Source organism: Acomys russatus, chromosome 10 (genome assembly GCF_903995435.1).
Source record: "Acomys russatus chromosome 10, mAcoRus1.1, whole genome shotgun sequence".
NCBI lineage: Eukaryota > Metazoa > Chordata > Mammalia > Rodentia > Muridae > Acomys > Acomys russatus.
In genome coordinates, this window is record NC_067146.1 from 24214630 (window position 1) to 24233331 (window position 18702).

General features: G+C 42.2%; 1 protein-coding gene across 1 annotated transcript in view; it reads right to left on the bottom strand.

Annotated features, from left to right (window-relative positions):
* Tes (testin LIM domain protein) overlaps window positions 1–18702 on the bottom strand; it is a 42148-nt gene that overhangs the window by 9896 nt on the left and 13550 nt on the right. The window contains exon 2 of the mRNA XM_051151901.1: window positions 9596–9681. Within this exon, the coding sequence (XP_051007858.1) occupies window positions 9596–9681 (86 nt within the window). The remainder of the gene's footprint in view (window positions 1–9595; window positions 9682–18702) is intronic.

An 18702-nucleotide genomic window follows, 5' to 3' on the forward strand; every position in this document is an offset into this window, starting at 1 on the left:
ATAACCACGTGGTGTTCATCTCTCACTCCTTCCTCTTTTGCCAAAATAAATAATTCAAGCTACCTAAACTACCCCAGCAGGAGATTTCACATGTCATTCATCACCTGTTAATATTTTATTGTGTGTCTCCATGTTGTTTTTAAGTATGTGGGAGAGTCACAGACTTTCCCTCATAAAACACCATATGCCAGATACCTGTTGGTCTCCACTTTCCTTTCCCGTTCCAGCTTCACTCTCCTTCACTCTCTCATCCTCTTTCCTTTTCCATTTTCATAATTCCTTCCTTTTTTTTTCCTCTTTCCCTTTCCTTTTCTAATGCTTACCCACCAACTGTCAGGCATCCCATTATGTATAAAAGACAAGTGCCCTTGTATCAGGGTCAGGAGAGCCAGGGCTACATAGTGACCCCCGACTCCAAAGTAACACAAATGAATTAACGGTCCTCTGGCCCCGTGGTGTTTTGTTCGAGTTTAAGAATACAACCCTTTCCCACCAATCTCTCTAGCATCATACAGTCAGTCAGTCATGCAACCTGTAAGTGTGTCCCTGTGTCCGGCAGCATGCTTGAGACCTGGACCCAATGAAAACCGCTGGCCCAGCTTTTAATCTTCTAATATCTACTTCCCGGTGAGAAAACTACATAGACACGCATAGACATTTGAATGGCATTTGTGTTAGGAATGAAAAACAGGCTACCACGACAGTAGAATTTTTTACTTCAACCCGGTAAGGAAAGGATTCCAAAAGAAAGCGATATTTAAGTTTAGAGCTGAAAAAATGCATGGAGCATAACTGTGGGGGTGTGCAAGTACGTATACTTGTGGCCAAGGAAAGGCTTGCAACACTGGAATAGAAAGAGGAGTACTCGCAGTGGCCTTAAATTTGGAACGAGATATTCGCATACAAGAGAACGCTGGTAGGGAGTGTGAAGTTGATGAGGATGAGAGCGAGACAGGCATGAGACACCAGAAGCTGTGGGACTGGCAGCGCATCCTGCAGAATTTGACCTTCATTATGACAGCAATTGTAAGGCATCGAATCGTAGGTAATTAGTAACATGAACCTACTGTTTCAAGTATCAGACAACCTACCATGCAGAGACTGGCTTAGGGATAGAACATATGTGAAGGCTATATACCATGTAAGTCTTTCAGATACATGCACTTCATTTAAAATTGTGCATGGAGTTAGTAGTGGTGTGTTTTTTTTTTTTTTAATATTTGCAGCACTGTGGCTACTTCATAACGTAGTTCACATGCTTGGTGGTCTGTGCTGTGATCCAGGTAAGATATACCTCAGCTGGAGCTAGGGCATTAGACAGTAGAGGCAAAAAGAAGAGATCTCAGGTCTTCTTAGAGGCAAATCTAACTAAGCTTGTGGTTGCCTTAGGAGCAGTGACAAAACTCTCAAAAGGACAACACAAATTTTGGTAATGAACAAGATGATAAAAGGATTGTTTAATTTATCAAGATTAAAGATGCAAAAGAGAAAGAGATTTGAGGTAACGGATGGGGAAGGTTGAAAAGTTAAATGTTTTCAAAACTAAACTACTGTGGCGTTTGGATTGCCTGTGATGTGGGATAAAGATACAAGTATTCTGCAAGACGCAACCGTCTTGTGTTAACTCTCCTGGTCAAACGAGAAAACTCTCAAATCTTGAGATTCAGGGAGCAGTACACATGTGAATGGATTGTGCCAACACCTCTTGTCTCCTGGGGAAAGTGTAGCTGGAAAGGCTGAGGACCCAGAAAGGTGTCTTCAAGGACCTCATTGGGAAAGGCAACAGAGGAGGAAGAGGGACGGGGCTCAGCAGTATTGGAGATTTAAGCTGGAGTGGAAACATAGGGCAATGGAGTTGAGCATTTCAAAAGGCATTCTGTAACTTTAGATTGCTCCGGGGTCGCTATAGATGCAAATTTGCATTAGAAACTGTTAAGTGTGTGTGCTAAATTACACAGATCGCTAACAAAAGAACTCTAGAGCATATATGCTCACAGCAGAAAGTCAAAAGGTCAATTACTAGGTGAAGTATTTTATCCAGGAGATCATTAAAAAGGGGTCAAAGAACTCTAAATCACAAGGAATAAAATTAAGAGTGATAGGGGAAACTAATGATGTGAATGGCCATTTTCAGTCTTTTTGTTTGTTTGTTTTTCTTTTTCTTTTCTTTTCGAGTCAAGGTCTCTCTGTGTTAGCCTTGGCTGTCCTGGACTCGCTTTGTAGACCAGGCTGGCCTCGAACTCACATCGATCCACTTGCTTCTACCTCCCGAGTGCTGGGATTAAAGGCATGCACCGCCACGCCTGGCAAATGTGTACCCCAGGCTGGCCTCAAACTCGTGGTCCTCCTGCCTCCACCTCCATCAGCAAATCCTACCTGCGCATGTCACCACAACCGATACCACTTTCATTACTAGAAATAGTCAACATCTCTCATGATCACAACTGGTTTTTGAATCTCATCATAAGAATCAGACAGCTCCCATAACAGCTTTTCTGGGTAGAAGAAAACCAAAACACTCAACTTCAATCCAATAAACACTTAGCATACATTTACCTTCAGTATATTAATTGTAAATTTTTGGGGCAAGAACCTAACCCTGCTATCTCCAATTATTCATATTTGTGAATTCACATTCATATCAGTGAGGAAAAAAAATATCAGTGAAACACTAGATCCTGTCTTGAAAAACAAACAAACAAACAGAAAACCAAAAAAAAAAAAAAAAAAAAAAAAAAAAAAAAGGAGAGAGAGAGACAGAGACAGAGAAAAACAAAGCAAGCAAACAAGCATTCTGTAGTCATGCTCAGATGCTATGACTGGTCACATAGAGGCACAAATCATTAGCATGAAGATTTTAACAGGTTTTCTGATTTAAATTTAACATTTTTTTTTTTGCCAGAACTAGGAAAGACAAGATACTAAAAGTTAAATGGATATCTTTGCCAAATAACAAATTCTTAACTAATTATATTTTTTGTTCCCCCAGTTTTCTTATAATTCTTTCTAATACATAAACTGGAAAGACTAGGTGTAGACTAAAGAGAAGAATAAAACAAGAGAGGGAGAAAGAGGGATGAGAAAGGGAGGAGAGGGGTAGAGGCAGGAGAAAGAGGGGGCAGACACCAGGGAAGAACAAAAACATGGCTTTTCCTGGACACATGTTGGTCAGGAAACTTTATTTGGCAAAGGTCTGTGGAGAATTAATGTATTTTATTATAGCTATAAAAGATCCGTTCTTACATCCGTTTATCTCATATCCCATCTAGTGGAAAGGATCAGTTTGCCCTTCTACAGTGTGGTCTTTATTTGCCTGTAGTTAGCCAAAACAATGGAATTATCTACAAAACCATCACACGGTGGTTACATCACGATTAAAAGTACGCTGGAGAGAAACTGAGGTCGGGGAGAAATTCAGTTCTCAAAACAGGTAAACAGATCTTTATGAGGCTGTGGACTATGGTATGCATTCTACCAACCAACAATGTGACTGGTTATAAAAACAGATATAAGACTCCAACTTTGGATCTGTTGGCCTAGGTTTACATTAGTAAATATGTGTACCATTAAATAAGGAGTTTGGGGTTTTTTTTTTAAATGAGCAATAAAAGACATGATAAGGGCAATGAAACTCGCTGATGGTTAAACATGAGTTTTGGCAAACTTTAAGTACAGTTATATTCACTGTGAAAGTACTAAGTGAAAAGGCACATGACCAATGAATGACACAAGACCAACCTCTATATTAGTATTATTCCATGATCTGGTCGTCCTTTGGAGAATTCATTTTTGGATGAAGTTCCTTTCTCCTACCAACCCCTTTACCCACCTACAATACCCTTACCAGACAAATCATATCAGGTTAAATAAAGAGCATGCCAACAACTATGGTAAACACAGAGAAGTGTTGCACTCTTCCTGATGCTCACTTTCCTAAGTAGAGAAAATCTACTGTTGATTTATGAACAGTTTTCAACGGAGACTGTTGCCTGGTTCATTGTGCATTCCCACTGCCACAGGGATCACTTTGGGACTAAACACTTGGTAAAACGTGACCTACAAAGGGCAGAACGTACACTTTCTCACCTGGACTCCCATCGCTGCAGCAGCAGCAGTGAGCCCATCTGCCCAGCTACCGGCCACTGCAGCCCTCTGCCTACATACAGTGAGGAGCCAGCACAGCCCACCACACCAGCAAGATGCCTGTAACACCAGGGAAGGTGCCAGGACCTGGGCATTGTGGGAACCTATGCTGTACGAGTTAAAAATTGATCTTAGATCATTTCATAATAATTCTTACAGTCTTAGCCTACAGTGTCAGGGACAGGGGGAGAAATGGCTAACTGGATTCAGAATTAAGCTAGGTTAAAATGATCTTTTTTACTTAAAAAATAAAAAGAGAGTAGTCTTTGAAGCTCTAAAGTGTGTGTGATGGGGGGACTGTTGTTTGAAATAAAAGGTTGTTTTTAAAACTAGCACCTAATACACACACATATACACACAGAGAGAGAGAGAGAGAGACAGACAGACAGACAGACAGAGACAGAGAGACAGAGAGAGAAACAAACCTAGACTCTAGACTTAATGTTCTATATGACAACTTCTTGAGCTAAATCCAAGGAAGCAAAAATGGAATTTCTAAAGCTTTAACAGAGATAAATACAGAAATGTATAGTTTGAAGTGGAAAAAGAAACTCCAATTTATTTTCCTGAAAAAAGAAACGATTTTTGTATCATGAGTCATAAAAGTAATTATTTTTCCATTGCAAGTAGCGAAACCTGGAGAGCTCTGACACGCTGCCAGCTGTCCCGTTGATCTAAGCAAGGCCGTGAAACTGCTACAAATCGTAATTTAAAAGGCTGGAAGCTGCCCTTTTGTAACAGGGATGGACATATATGGACAGGAGCATGGGCCTCTATTGCAGATTCAACACAAGGGTTACTCCATTTATGGTTGGGAGCCTTCCATTTTCTGCCAGGTTTAAATCCACTAGAAATTCTGCAACCTGCACTACAACTAAAGTAACGTCATCTTTTGTAAAATGTAACTGTTTTAACACAGGCAAGACAAAACTATAATTGTTACTTCTATGATGAGAGACCTATGGTCATAATAACCCTACCACATATTCAGTGTGAAAAATAATTGGCTATAAATGACTTAAAAGTCTTGGGATTGTGCCAGACATTTCCTAAATACTTTTTCTGCATATTGCTGGAAGAGCGTCCCGTAGCTAGTGCTTGTTGTGTGGATGCTTTTCTAACCTCTAGTTTTCCACTAGTCTTGGAATGTCTAGCACACTGAAGAAGGGACACACTCACAGACAAAGGATGCCATTGTTCACAAGGATGTCTGTGCCACCAAAAACCCCACTTCACAGCAGGCGGCTGATGAAGCTCAAAGCTGCCTGGGTGTCAAAGTGAAGATGTGTTCCAGATTCTAACACGGCATGAAGAAAGACAGTGAGGAAGACTTTGCCAAGCTTGGGGTTCAAGTTCACCTCTGCATCCATAAGCCGTGAGATTGTTAAGGAATTTATTTACTTCCCTAGGCCTGCTTCCTCACATAAAACGACGGATGTGAACAAAGTTAGGAAGAACCAGGAACAAAAAATGCTGTGAGAAGCAGACTCTAAGGTCGCCGCCCTTAAGACTTTGACCTGACATTATTCCCACAAACGCTTTTTTTATTTGGAAAATGGGGGAGGGGTGTCCAGGTGGATGTACTCTAATCACTCAAGCCCTTGAAAAGGAAAGGAAGCAGAAGTCAGAGAGACCGAAGACACAGGAAGGGTTTAGCTGTGGAAGGGTTCTAAAGAGGGAAGGGGTTGTATGTTCAAGTATGTGTGTGGCTTCCAAAGATGACAGAGACCTCATCTAAAAGGGAGCGAGGAGACAGGGACCTCAGCTGCCCAACAACAACAAGAATCAGATTCTACAAACAGAAGAAACAAGCAATTAAATTAAAAAACACAACTCTTTAATGTTGGCTTTGGAGATACCAAGAAGAGAATGGGCTACACTAACCCTGCCCCCTCCCCAGCGTCCATTAAGCATGGAGGCTCAGTTAATTCATAGGCGGCCTTTTTCCCCACTCAGTTTGTAGCAAGTGGTTACACAGAAACAGAAAAGCACTGCATGCGTGGCATATGGAAATAGCTCATAAATTATATTTAGTAAAAACTCATTAACACAAACAAGGAGGTATAGCATTTTTCAAGTTTTGCTACTTGAACGGGGTTTGGTGAGCAGAGTGGAAGTTTCCTCCTACATTTCTATAAGTACAAAGATTTATTTTTAGTTCTCTATAAACTTTTGTGACAGTTTCTCAACTTCCATTCACCTGTCTGGGTCCACGCTCCACCACAGCGCTCTGGACTGTGCCAAAAGGCTACCCCCATATCAAGTGGACTCCTGTGTCCTCGGCAATGAGGCAATGGAAGGCACTAGCCAGAGGCTTAGGGGGGAAGCCTGAATGCTCACTAGTCAGAGGAGATATGAGCTCTAACTTGCAAGGCACATGAAGATGCGGCCACAGATCACATTGGATCCCCTCCACTTTACATGCTGGACTCCTACTAACTAATGGGAGTATAAAGTCGACACTTCCAGAAGGTAATTACAGCTCAATGAGGTCATGTGGAAAAGGTCCTAATGTGACAGGACTGGATATAATACATGGATGACCCCACACACATGTGTGTGTGTGCGTGCATATGCACACATACAGTAGCCACCAGAGTGCATAGTGAGAAAGCAACTGCTTACAACTTGGAAAGTGGGCCCTCGGCAGAACGTTACAGCATTCCCAGTGGCTGGGAAATATGTTTCCATTTAATCCTCTAAATCTATGGTGTTTTATTATAGCAGCTACTGCTGACTAATACAGTGGGCAACAGTAGAGCATGATCTAAGGGTTTCTGTTTCTAGTGCTGGGGTTAGTATGTCTCCAAGCGTGGACATATGTGGTAATAATTAAGTCAGACAATCTGAGGGGATAACATGGAACAAGGAGTTGGGAATACATGGTCCTTAGAAAGAGAGAGAGAAAGGCTGGGTGATCCAGATGCTGCCAGATGCTGACGTCAGCCAACCAACCCCAGAAAATGTCATGAAAGGAAAAGGTGAAGTGTTCACAGAAGGTACAGAGCAGCACTTATGAAACCATTTCAACATACCATTCTATGGCTACCAGGATGTATGGACTGGATCCTAAATGTCGAGGGCCACTGAAGATGGGGGCGATTAGGTGGCTGGGGACCCCATGGCTCTGATTTGTTTGCTCTCGGGACCACTGGTCTAGAATATGTTTCTATGACTATACCAAAAAGGGGCTAGAGAGATGACTCGGTGGTTAAGAGTAGTTGCTGCTCTTCCAGAGCGTGAAGACTCAGTTCCAACATCCACATGCATGCTAACAATTGTCTGTAACCGCAGTTCCCAAGGACCCTACACTCTCTTCTGACTTATAAGTACATAGTTTAAGATACATTTTAAACAATGTTGAAAACTAGTCGCATCCTGCCTCTGGTCTTCCAGGCAAGGAGGTTGGGGAACGATGAAGAATCCTACTGGCGAAATCTGTCTGGACCTCCACCAGGAGGATGTGTGCATTACTACGAAATATCATCTGGAGGGACCACACATACACCAGCTAGGTTGGGGGCCAAGCTCTAGTATGTATGACTCTTGGACCCTAAGACTACGGCCAGTTTATCATGCCATAAAGGTCTATTCTTGCCTGGCCAACCTTTCAACAATTGAAAATATCAGATTATAGCACAGAAGCCTGCAGGAGAGAAATGATGCACACCAACAAGTTTCTCTAAACTAACCTGGTTTACAGAAAAAAAGCAACCTCTCTTAGGAATGAGTTTTTAAAACCTCATAAGCAGTTTAGGAAATTGCCTAGCTGAAAGAATTATTTTAAGCTTAAAAACACTGTGCCCAGCAGGGGGCGATGTGTCCCTCTGCAAAGTCATCTGATAGTCACAAAGTAAAGTGGCCATGGCAGTAAGAGGTGAAATGGTCACCCTAGCATCTTTGTGGTCCTTATCCATGGACTCAATAAACAGAGAATATAAAGCAAACATTTGTCGTTCTTTCCCAAACAATACAACATACCAACTAGTCATGGAATTTACCACAAATTAGATACTGTAAAAAATCTGGAGGAGGGGGAGGAGGGGGAGGAGGGGAAGGAGGGGGAGGGAATAGCAAGCAAGCAAACACGAGTTTTATGGTAAGAGCTGAGCATCTGTGTTTCTGGTCCTTCAGTAGTACAGGTAGTTAACTGCATTCTAACCCTGAGAAATTATTCTCTGTTGGTGATATTATCTTTGTATTACCCTACAGGCAACAACAGCTATTTAAGTCTAGAATTTACACACTCCATGGAAAATCCTAAGCTCTTTGAAAAATAAAAACAAAAACAAGAGTAAGGAACTGAGCCACGACTTCTGGAAATAGTGATCTCTTGCTCTTAAGGACATTTTGTCTGTTACCTAGAGATTATTAAACATGCAAGCTTTTAATGGAGGCAAATATGCCAGTTTTTATTATTTCTCTCTTTAGCTTACACTGTATATACCCATAATGGCTGTTGGAACTTTTTTATTCTAGTTCCTGTGGTAATCTGACGTATCCACGTAGTAGCTAAATGAAGTTCAGTGTGGTCTGGGGCCACAGGTCAATGGACAAAGGTTTGCTTTGCATACATGGGCCTCTGAGCCTAATCCTCAGTATTTGAAAAAAAAAAAAAAAGTTTATTGCCACAGGGCAACAATTATCCTCTAACTTCCAGCAGGTGTGTGGAAAAACTTTTTTCCATTTTTTCAATTTACAGGATACAAATGAGATCCGTCCAAAGAAACATTTTTTTTTAATTCATTACCAAGAGTCTTTCAGAAAGATGCACTTCATTCAAAAAAATCATTTTATTTCTTTTAAAAGTTTCAAGTTCCTCAAAGTTTCTCAGTAATCAATTTACTCCTGAGATTTTGTTTTGTTTTGCTCTTCAAAACAGAGTTTCTCTATGTCGCCCGGCTGTCCTGAAACGCACTGTGTAGACCAGGCTGGCCTCGATCTCATGGATCCACCACCTGCCTCTGCCTCTCAAGGGTGAGATTAAAGGCGTGCACTTCCATTGCCCCATGAGAAAAATTTTAAGAACTAAACTTAGTGTTGCTTCCTGGCAACTAGGATATGAATGTGCAACTGAGCACGCACACTTGATTGGCTGCAAAGGCAGGTGCAAGCCATGAGGAGTTCTTACTAGCAAGTTAACTAACAGTCCAGGAGGGTTACTGTAAACTCCTCTGCCAGTCAGAAAGGCAGCTTCAGTATTTGGGGGTGGGGGTCACAGGAAATCTGGAAGGTAACAAGTAAGTCAATCAACTCACAATACCGTTATTAGCAAAACTCACTCGTGATATGGACAGAGAACAGTTTCACTTTTCATCACCTTCTTAGAAAAGAGAGAAGCCTGTCAGCTACGAAGCTGGGCCCAAGAACGTGTCAGAGAGTGCGAGTACATTGTCCAAGGGCCACTGCCTGAGAGGAGAAAGACAAATGACACTACGGCTTCAGAGCTCACCTCCAGAAGTGCAGTTCAAATCCTTCACAGTTCTCTTTGCATTTTAGACAGGGGGCTCCAAATCCTTGTTCATGACCTAATCCCATCTGGTAAGGAGGAGAAAGGGGAATCTATTAGCACGAATTTTTAAAAATGTAAAAAATTCAATAAATCACACGTTTAATTCCACTTAACACTCTTGTTGACATAACTCTCAAACAAAGCCTTTATGAGCTTCACGCTGTTTAGCCAAGGGTGACAGCAGGTATGCAAATGAAGCTGCGAGCACATACACTGCATACTTTGTATTCTCATTGCTTTTATCATGAAAGGAAAAGCAAAGTACAACTATAGAGAAGACTACAAATACTGAAAGTCAAAAAAGTCATGAGTTTATGTGTTTTCCCATTCTGTGTCCTGAATACCTCAGGTACAGGGAGAGCTCAGAGGGCACAGACAGGAGGAAAGCAAACACATGAATGAAAATGATTAGGAATTGCAATTACAATATTATTTTACATTATGAAAGTACAATCACAGTAGCTACTAATATTTATTGAATACAACAGTATTCTATCGTACTTAGTATTAACAAAACCTCACAAAACACTTATGAAGCAGGCACTATTGCTCTCTGTTCTTTAAAGATGATTTCATTGAAACCGAAAAAGTTTTCAGAATTTGCACAGGATCAAATGTCAATACATTCTGGAACTTACCTAGAAACCTCCTCCCTATAGTCCCTAAAGGTGTTATGAAGGTGGCCAAGGGAGGAAAAGCAATCAATAGCCTTAGCCAGCTGTAAATCTCGATTTTAAGGTGAGCAGCCCAGAGAGCTATCCTGGTGGAACAGTGGTCCTTCTATTTAAGAGGCGTCTTAGTGAGGCTTTTATTGCTGTGAAGAGACAATCATTTGGATCACAGCAACTGTTCTTTTTTTGTTTGTTTGTGTTTGTTTGTTTTCAAGACAGGGTTTCTCTGTGTAGCCGGGGCTGTGCTCGACTCACTTTGTAGACCAGGCTGGCCTCGAACTCAGTGATCTGCCTGCTTCTGCCTTCCGAGTGCTGGGATTACAGGCATGCGCCACCATACCTGGCTCTCACGGCAACTCTTATAAAGGAAAACATTTAACTGGTTTATAGTTTCAGTGGTTTAATCATTATTGTTATGACAGGAAACATGGCAGAGTGCAGATAGGCATGGTGCTGGAGAAGGAGCTGAGAGCTCCACATCTTTTTTTTTAAAATTTTTTATTATTAATTAATTCTTGTTACATCTCAATGGTTATCCCATCCCTTGTGTCCTCCCGTTCTTCCCTCCCTCCCCTTTTCCCCTTATTCCCCTCCCCTATGACTGTTCCTGAGGGGGATTTCCTCCCTCTGTATATGCTCATAGGGTATCAAGTCTCTTCTCCGTAACCTGCTGTCCTTCCTCTGAGTGCCACCAGGTCTGACCATTGGCTAGATCTGGGTAAGGGTTTAAAGTTTACCACCTGTATTGTCCTTGGCTGGTGCCTTAGTTTGAGCGGGACCCCTGGGCCCAAATCTGCCTATCATAATGTTCTACTTGTAGGTTTCTAGGACCCTCTGGATCCTTCTACTTTGCTATTCTCCCATGCTTCTCTCATTTAGAGTCCCAATAGAATGTCCTCCCCTCTGTCCCAGTTTCCTGGTAAGTGAAGGCTTTCGTGGGACATGCCCCTTGGGCTAGTATGCAGATATAAGTGAGTATATACGATTTAAGTCTTTCTGCTTCTGGGTTAACTCACTCATTATGATCGAGCTCAACATCTTGATCTGCAGATGGCAAAACCAGGATGTGTGCCACACTGGGTGTAGCTTGAGCATAGGGGATCTCAAAGCCCTCGCCCCCCACAATGACACACTTCTCCAACCAGCTCACACTCTAACAAGGCCACACATCCTAGCAGTGCCACTCCCTGTGGGCCAAGCGCTGAAGCACATGGGTCTCTGGGGGCCATACCTATTCAAACCACCATAAGGGGTAATCAACGGATGTGTACTTGGACTCAAGACCCGCCCAGTGACTAGAGATTTATACCTGGTACTGTAAACGAAACAACTATCTATAGCTAAGAGCTCGTGGACACTAAAGGAGAGCCTACTACTGCTACTATCCTAAGCCAGTATAAAATCTAACTGTAGTCTAAATACTTAATCTTATACCCATAGATAAGGGTATCACCCCCTCTCCCATCAAAGAAGTGTCTTTTTGCAGTACATGGAAGCAATTATAAGAATCCACAACTAGTCAAAATGCAAAAGACAACTGACAATGGCATATGAAAGCCCAAGGAGACATCTACAACAGGACTTAGGGAACACGTGGGGTTGGCATTGTGAGAGGCAGAGGAGAAGGTGCCTGCTGGTAGATAGCCTCTCTTGATGTGACAGGCAGGCTGCCCCCATTAACTCACACACTTTCATCTTTCCTGAGTGCTGAGACTGAGTGAAGGCACCAAAAATGCCTCTGGCAGAGGAATTAAGTGAAAAGGGTAGAAAGAGGTTACACCAGTATATACTGTGTCCTGTGACCTAAGGGAAGAAATACTAATTAAAAACAAAACACAAATAAAGACGCCTAGCTTTCAGAATCATTCCTAGCAACCAAAACCACGAGACAGATTTCCAGGCTGGCAGTGAACTTATTTACCTATGACAGAAATTAATTTACATCTCCACGTTTTGGCTACAGAACTTAAACCTCACTAACACCCAGCTGAAGAGCTCTCTCTAGGGCCACATCGTTGGGTGAAATGTCTAGTCTAGCCCTCCTCTTCAGCCTCAGCTATGATAAACAAACACAATGCCACTCTAGGCCAAAAATCCATGAGTCCCGCTCCCATTCCTTGTTCAGTAGACGTACTGCTTCCAGACTGAGTTATAACCCGGAATGCAGTTCGAAAACCCGCTACAATAACATTGTCCAGAGAGGACAAAGCTCTGCAAGTGGGAGGCAAATTTCTCCTGGTCTGTTCCTCACTGAGGCCTCTGGCAACGTCAGTCTCTCTCTCTAAAGTTAAGCATGCCCCAGATGAAGGAAACGGTACCCATCCCACTTTGTAGAGACAGAACCACCCACCCCTGAGCTGTTGAAGGTCCATTCCATGCCTTTTAAGGGACAGTGCCAGAGGACCTGGGGTTCCCCAACTGTTCTGAATTTCAGTTCAAGAGCTCTATTTGTTCTAATAGCTCCAGCGATGTCTCTCCCCAGTTTACTTCAGATTCAGATTCCTTGAAACCTAAGGCCCAGAATCCACACCACACTTCTTCCCTTGTCTTTGCCCTCAGCACAGACCACCCCAACAGGGCAGAGTCCTCTTTTTCACAAAAGAGATGATTCTTATGTTTGGCCCCTCAGGTTTTACAGGCTACTTTCTACCCAGTTCTCTGCGCTTCAGTGAGGAGTAATAGGAAAGGTGTTCCCTAATGATACTCCAGATGCATGCAGAGCCATACAGGATGGGGCGGAAGGGGAAGAGGGGGGCTTAGATGTCCGTTCTCGCCAGCTAAGGCAAACTGGGTGTTTAGACAATGAAATCCAGACCCTTGAACACACGATCACTAGATTTGTGTGCTTTTATGTAACAACGATGTAAGAAAATGATGAGAACTGTAGAGTTACACATATCAAAGAATGGTGAAAATGAAGACGGACCATTGAAGAAGAGTCCAGAAAAACTGTGAGCTGCTCCCCAGGGCCACCAGCCACACTCAGTGCTTTGTGAATCACTCCTCTGCCCTGGGTTTCATCTAAATAAAAAAAGAATTTGAGAAAGGCAGTGTATTATCAGCTTACACAAGCCACAATCATTTGGTCCTCAGCCTGTAAAGTCTACACAGGACACAAGCAACCCCAGATGAGGGACACACCTCAGCTCTGTGGTGCATTGGTACTTCACCGGCATTGTGTGATCACATTCCCTGTGGAATCAACACTCGGTGCCCTTAAAAACACGTGGTTTTCATAAGCACACACATTCTAGAGCTGTCTGCTTCACGTAATTTTAGCAACACATTCTGGCCAGTGTCAATAGAAGGATATGACAGATTAATTTTTTTCTTCTTTATTGACCAAGAAAACAGGGCCTCTGGGTTGACTATATTTGGAGAAATCATAGCTGGGCTTGGAGAACACCTATCAAGTTCCTTTGAAAGAAGAAAAGTCCCTCTGTAATAGTTACCTTGAAATACTCATCACAAACAAGGCTTTTTAAATAACCATAACCAGAGGCTCCAGAAACTCAGCTTACGGTGCCACGACCTGAGCCTCTGAGCCCCTGCTTCCTTCTGTTTATTCAAATGGAAATGACATCAACTTCTCCATAACCATGTCAAGAAACCATATCTGTTGGCAACATTTCAGGTGATCCTGTTGCTCCAGAGCAGAGGGATTGCACGTCATAGAGGTGAAAGAGAAAAAGAGGGAGAGAGGGAGTGGTATAAAACATCTGGTATTTCAAACACGGTCTGGGTTGATGTGGAGACGATTTGGATCTGGAAGACATTATACCGTGTTCAGGGTGAGCTCATGTGAGCCGTGCTGCCTTATAACCACATCTCCCTGTGGAGCGAGACTCGCTTGTGGTGACTGAATAAGCAAGTGTTGCTCAGGCTGTTAACCACCCTGGAACGAAGCCTCTCGGGGTAGGTAAAAGATATGAAATGGACTCTAGTCTCCTCTGTATGGTGCATATAGTTACTCCCTTATTGGATACATAGGTATATATACATGCACAGTGTATACACAGAGACATACATATATGTATACATATTTATGTTGTAGTCATGGACAAATGAGTAACATTTCTAAAATGCCTCTCAGCGATTGGCTCTCCTAGACACCTAGTGGTTTCTGTACAGCCCCTTTCAGTATATTCTGACTCACCCTTGACACAAGGTCTTAAACTGTTGGAATTGTGCTGATCATTGCTTATTTCTCAATCTCTACCAACACACATATGCTCCCAAAGGGCAAAGGGCAAAGGAAGGGGTCAAATACTGACCTTAAACAGGAAGAAAGAAACACCCTCTAACTTGTATATGCCTTGCCAACTTTCTCAAGTGAGAAAACAAAAAACACTAATTGTTATTACAACCCATGATTGGTTATCCTTAATAAGACCTCTAGGTTTGCCTTTCGTTTTTTTGTTTGTTTGTTTGTTGGGTTTTTTTAAATTAATTTATTCTTGTTACATCTCAATGGTTATCCCATCCCTTGTATCCTCCCATTCTTCCCTCCCTCCCGCTTTCCCCCTACTCCCCTCCCCTATGACTGTGAGGGACATCCTCCCCCTGTATATGCTCATAGGGTATCAAGTCTCTTCTTGGTAGCCTGCTATCCTTCCTCTGAGTGCCACCAGGGTTTTTTTTTGTTTTTTGTTTTTTGTTTTTTTAAGAAGATCAAAACTTCTTTCTTTTACCCATTTCAAAATATATGAAAGACGAAGGAGAAGGCTGTGCCTATTTGCCTTGCAACCTCCCTGAGGGCCCGAAGTCTTCTCAATTTGTTAGTGGTGTACTTATTGCGAGCCAAGCCCTAAACACCCCAGGTTGCTTGCTCATCAGCATCCAGTGTCTGTGTTCAGCCTCCCCTCCTGGCAATGCAGGACCACACTGGAGCTGATAGCGCCCTCTGTAGATCACCTGGCTGTTTCACAGATTAATTCACCCCACTGTAGGTTACAATGCTCCACGTGTGAGATGCTTTTTTCTCCCTCATATAGCAAGAGATGAATTTATTTTTATAGAAAGAAAATATATCAGACAATGAAAGCTCCAGAATATGTGAGATCTACTCCTTTTTTTTTTTTTTAACAATTTCAGTTTTTAAATTTAATTTATTCTTCTCTCATATATTAAATCCTGACTGCAGTTTCCACTTCCAGGTGCTTACCCTCCCACCCCATCCACACTTCCATGATTTTCCTTCAAGAAAGGGCAGGCCTCCCTTGGACATTAACCAAAATGGCATATCGAGTTGCCATAGGGCAGGATGAAGTGACCCAGCAGGAGGAAAAGGGTCCCAAGAGGCGGCAAAAGAGTGAGGGGCACTACTCCTTCCCACTGTTAGGAGTCCTACCAGAAGATAAAAGTACACAACCATAATATGCATGCAGAGGACCTAGGACACACCTATGTAAGCTCCCTGGTTGTGAGTTCAGTTTCTGTGAGCCCTGAGATGCTTTTAATGACATAGTGAATTCCTCTTTTCTCCAGTGTCAGAGCAGTTACTTTAAAACCTGCCACTGCTTGATTCCTCCCCTTCCTCCTGCTGCAGCTGCATTCCCCAGGAGTGCTGTCCCTTACCTGGGTCTCTACTCCTTTGCCCCATCTGTCCAAGTCTCTCTCCACCCAGTCTACAGGCCCAACCCTAATGTCTTTCACGTTTATAAGGTTTCTTTATTTTTTGTTGTTTTGCTTTGTTTTTATTTTTATTTTTGTTAACATTAAAGAGAGTGCAACATACAGGCAGTTGTACAGCTGTTTTTTCTTCTGTTTTGGGGCTTTTAATATTTAAATTTTTTTCCTTTTAACTTTTATGACTTTATTTCTTTTTTAAATTAAATATGTTTTATTTTTTACATATATATTTATACTACTACATGTATATATACAATAAACTACCTATAGCAAGAAGAACCATGATACAATCAGGAATTATATAAATGTTACATTCTTAGTGTTTTGGTTATTTGTATTTGGCAGCCTTGAGGAAAACATCTTTCCTATCTTGGTGCATTCAAAATTCTGAACATGAATCAATATCTATCATATCTCGTCATTATCAACTTAAAACATCTATCTAGACCTAAACACATCTTAACCCCTAAACAACTAAGCTTAACTGTGAAACTAAACTATCTGGTCTTCAACCCCATAATGGACTTGAGAAGCTTTCTTTATTACCTGGTTCCCTCTCACCCCCGGTTCCCACAGTTCTTAGTAGAAATCTCATTATTTAGTGCTTAACTGCACTGCTACTATTTTTTTAAATATTTATTTATTTATTATATATACAGTGTTCTGCTTTATGTACACCTGCAGGCCAGAAGAGGGCACTGGATCTCTTTGTGCATGGTTGTAAGCCACCATGTGGTTGCTGGGGATTGAACTCAGGACCTCTGGAAGAGCAGTCAGTGCTCTTAACCGCTGAGCCATCTCTCCAGCCCTGCAGTGCGACAATTGACACATCAATTTACCATTGACTGTGAGCTGCTGACCGTGAGCTTCAAGTTCTCCCAATGCCAGAAGAATTTACTTATTTAACTGCTTCAGTGGAATGATCTTTAACATAGATAGTATCTTGCCCCTGTAAACTCCCCCTATTTCCACAAGAATGGCTCCGGAAGAGATTGTGGTGGTAACAGAAGTATCTCAGACTTCTTGAGTCTCACACTGCCAGGCTTGGTTCTAAGTGTTTCCCATGAACCAACTTGTTTGGGGTCCCTATTTCCATCAAGGTGACAAAGTGGCTTGCGATGAAGGAGGAATTCTATAAATATATAGTACGAGTGGTGACTGCTACTTGCTAGCTTGCTTGCTTGCTTTGTTTCGTATCAAATCTCTTCCCTCAGATGCCACAGTAAACAGAACTTTGCTCCTTCCTTCAAAATAATGTTTCTCTCAATATGTTGGTTGTTCACTCCATCAGGACCAGGAAACCTTCCCAAAGTCAGAACAGAGAATGACTTTATTTATTTATTTATTTATTTTTAATTCTCAAACGCCCATTCTCTTTCTCAACACATATATGAGTATACACAATTGTACATACAGGTACATACACAATATACTATATAAAATACCAGGGTTGATTGGTAGGAAATTTCCAGACACATATTTATAAGAAAATTTCTACAGTTCTATATAACACACCAGGGTTTTCTTTTAAGAACACAAAGGAAAAGCAGGAAAGGCTTTGTATGAGGATCCATATACTCTTTCTTACAGAAACCACGTGTGATCATGAATAAAGAGACAGACGCAGGACCTTGGTCATATGAGGATGTCACTACATGACCAGTTAGGGAGTGCTGATGGCTAATCATTCTTATATTTATAGTGTTAATCCAGCATTCAAAAGCCAATTTAGCCACAGAATAGTACTAGGGACAAAGTGACTTAGAAGGTTTCATAAATTTCATGTAAAGAGTTGATAGTGGAAAAAAATGTAGTCTCTTTAGTTTAAGCAGGTTCCTGAGAAACACTTTCAGTGACTACTGTAAAATTACACTTTGCCACAGTCTCTAATAGATCACCTCTGTGAGGAAGCTTCTCTAGGAAGCGGCCTGGCCCTGAATCTGTTTCTTTGGGGAAACCTATGCAAGCTATAAAGACGGCGCCGTTAGTAGGCTATGGTTGTTGCTGAAAGTACTTCTTACTCAAGATTGGTTCCACGGAAGGAGTCTGCGGTGACATGTGTACTTAAGCAATGCACCCTGAAAACCCCATGTCTTAACTATAAAGGGGATTTTCAGAACCTGAGTCCAAAAGGTATCTGTGGAGTGCCTTAAAAGAATGTGGATTGCAGCGAATGCTCCTAACTTGGTCTTGTGTCAGTCACTACCTCCACAGCTGGCTCCAAAGAGGGGCCACTCAGACAGAAGTACACTTCATGAAGACACTGTACCCCAGAGTTTGAACAGTGCCCTCCTTCTTGGCATGGGTCAGGTCTGTAGCATAATTTCCTCAGGAGTACTCCATTATGATGCATCAGTGAGAGCAGGAGAAGGGGTCTGCGGAGTGACTGAATGGCCCTGACTCCCCACCTAACTAACTAGGGTGTATCAGGAACAAGGAAAGTTGTTGGGGCATGGTCTGATGTATTCTGATGCTAATTACTGCTTGCTGCCTCTGTGACACCTTTTAATTAATAAAAAGTCATCCCACCTGAGCAGGGCAGAGGACACAGAGGTGTGGTTAAGGTTCCAGAGGGGGGGGGGGGGAACCTGGGAAGAAGAAGAAAGATGGCCACGAGGGGGAAGGAGAAAGAACCGAGGAGTAGAAGGTCGCCATGGATTAGATGGAGGAGAGGCACATGGCCGGCATGGATGGAGAATCTGGCCCAGAAGAACATTAGCAAGTATTTGGGATTATGAACGGGAG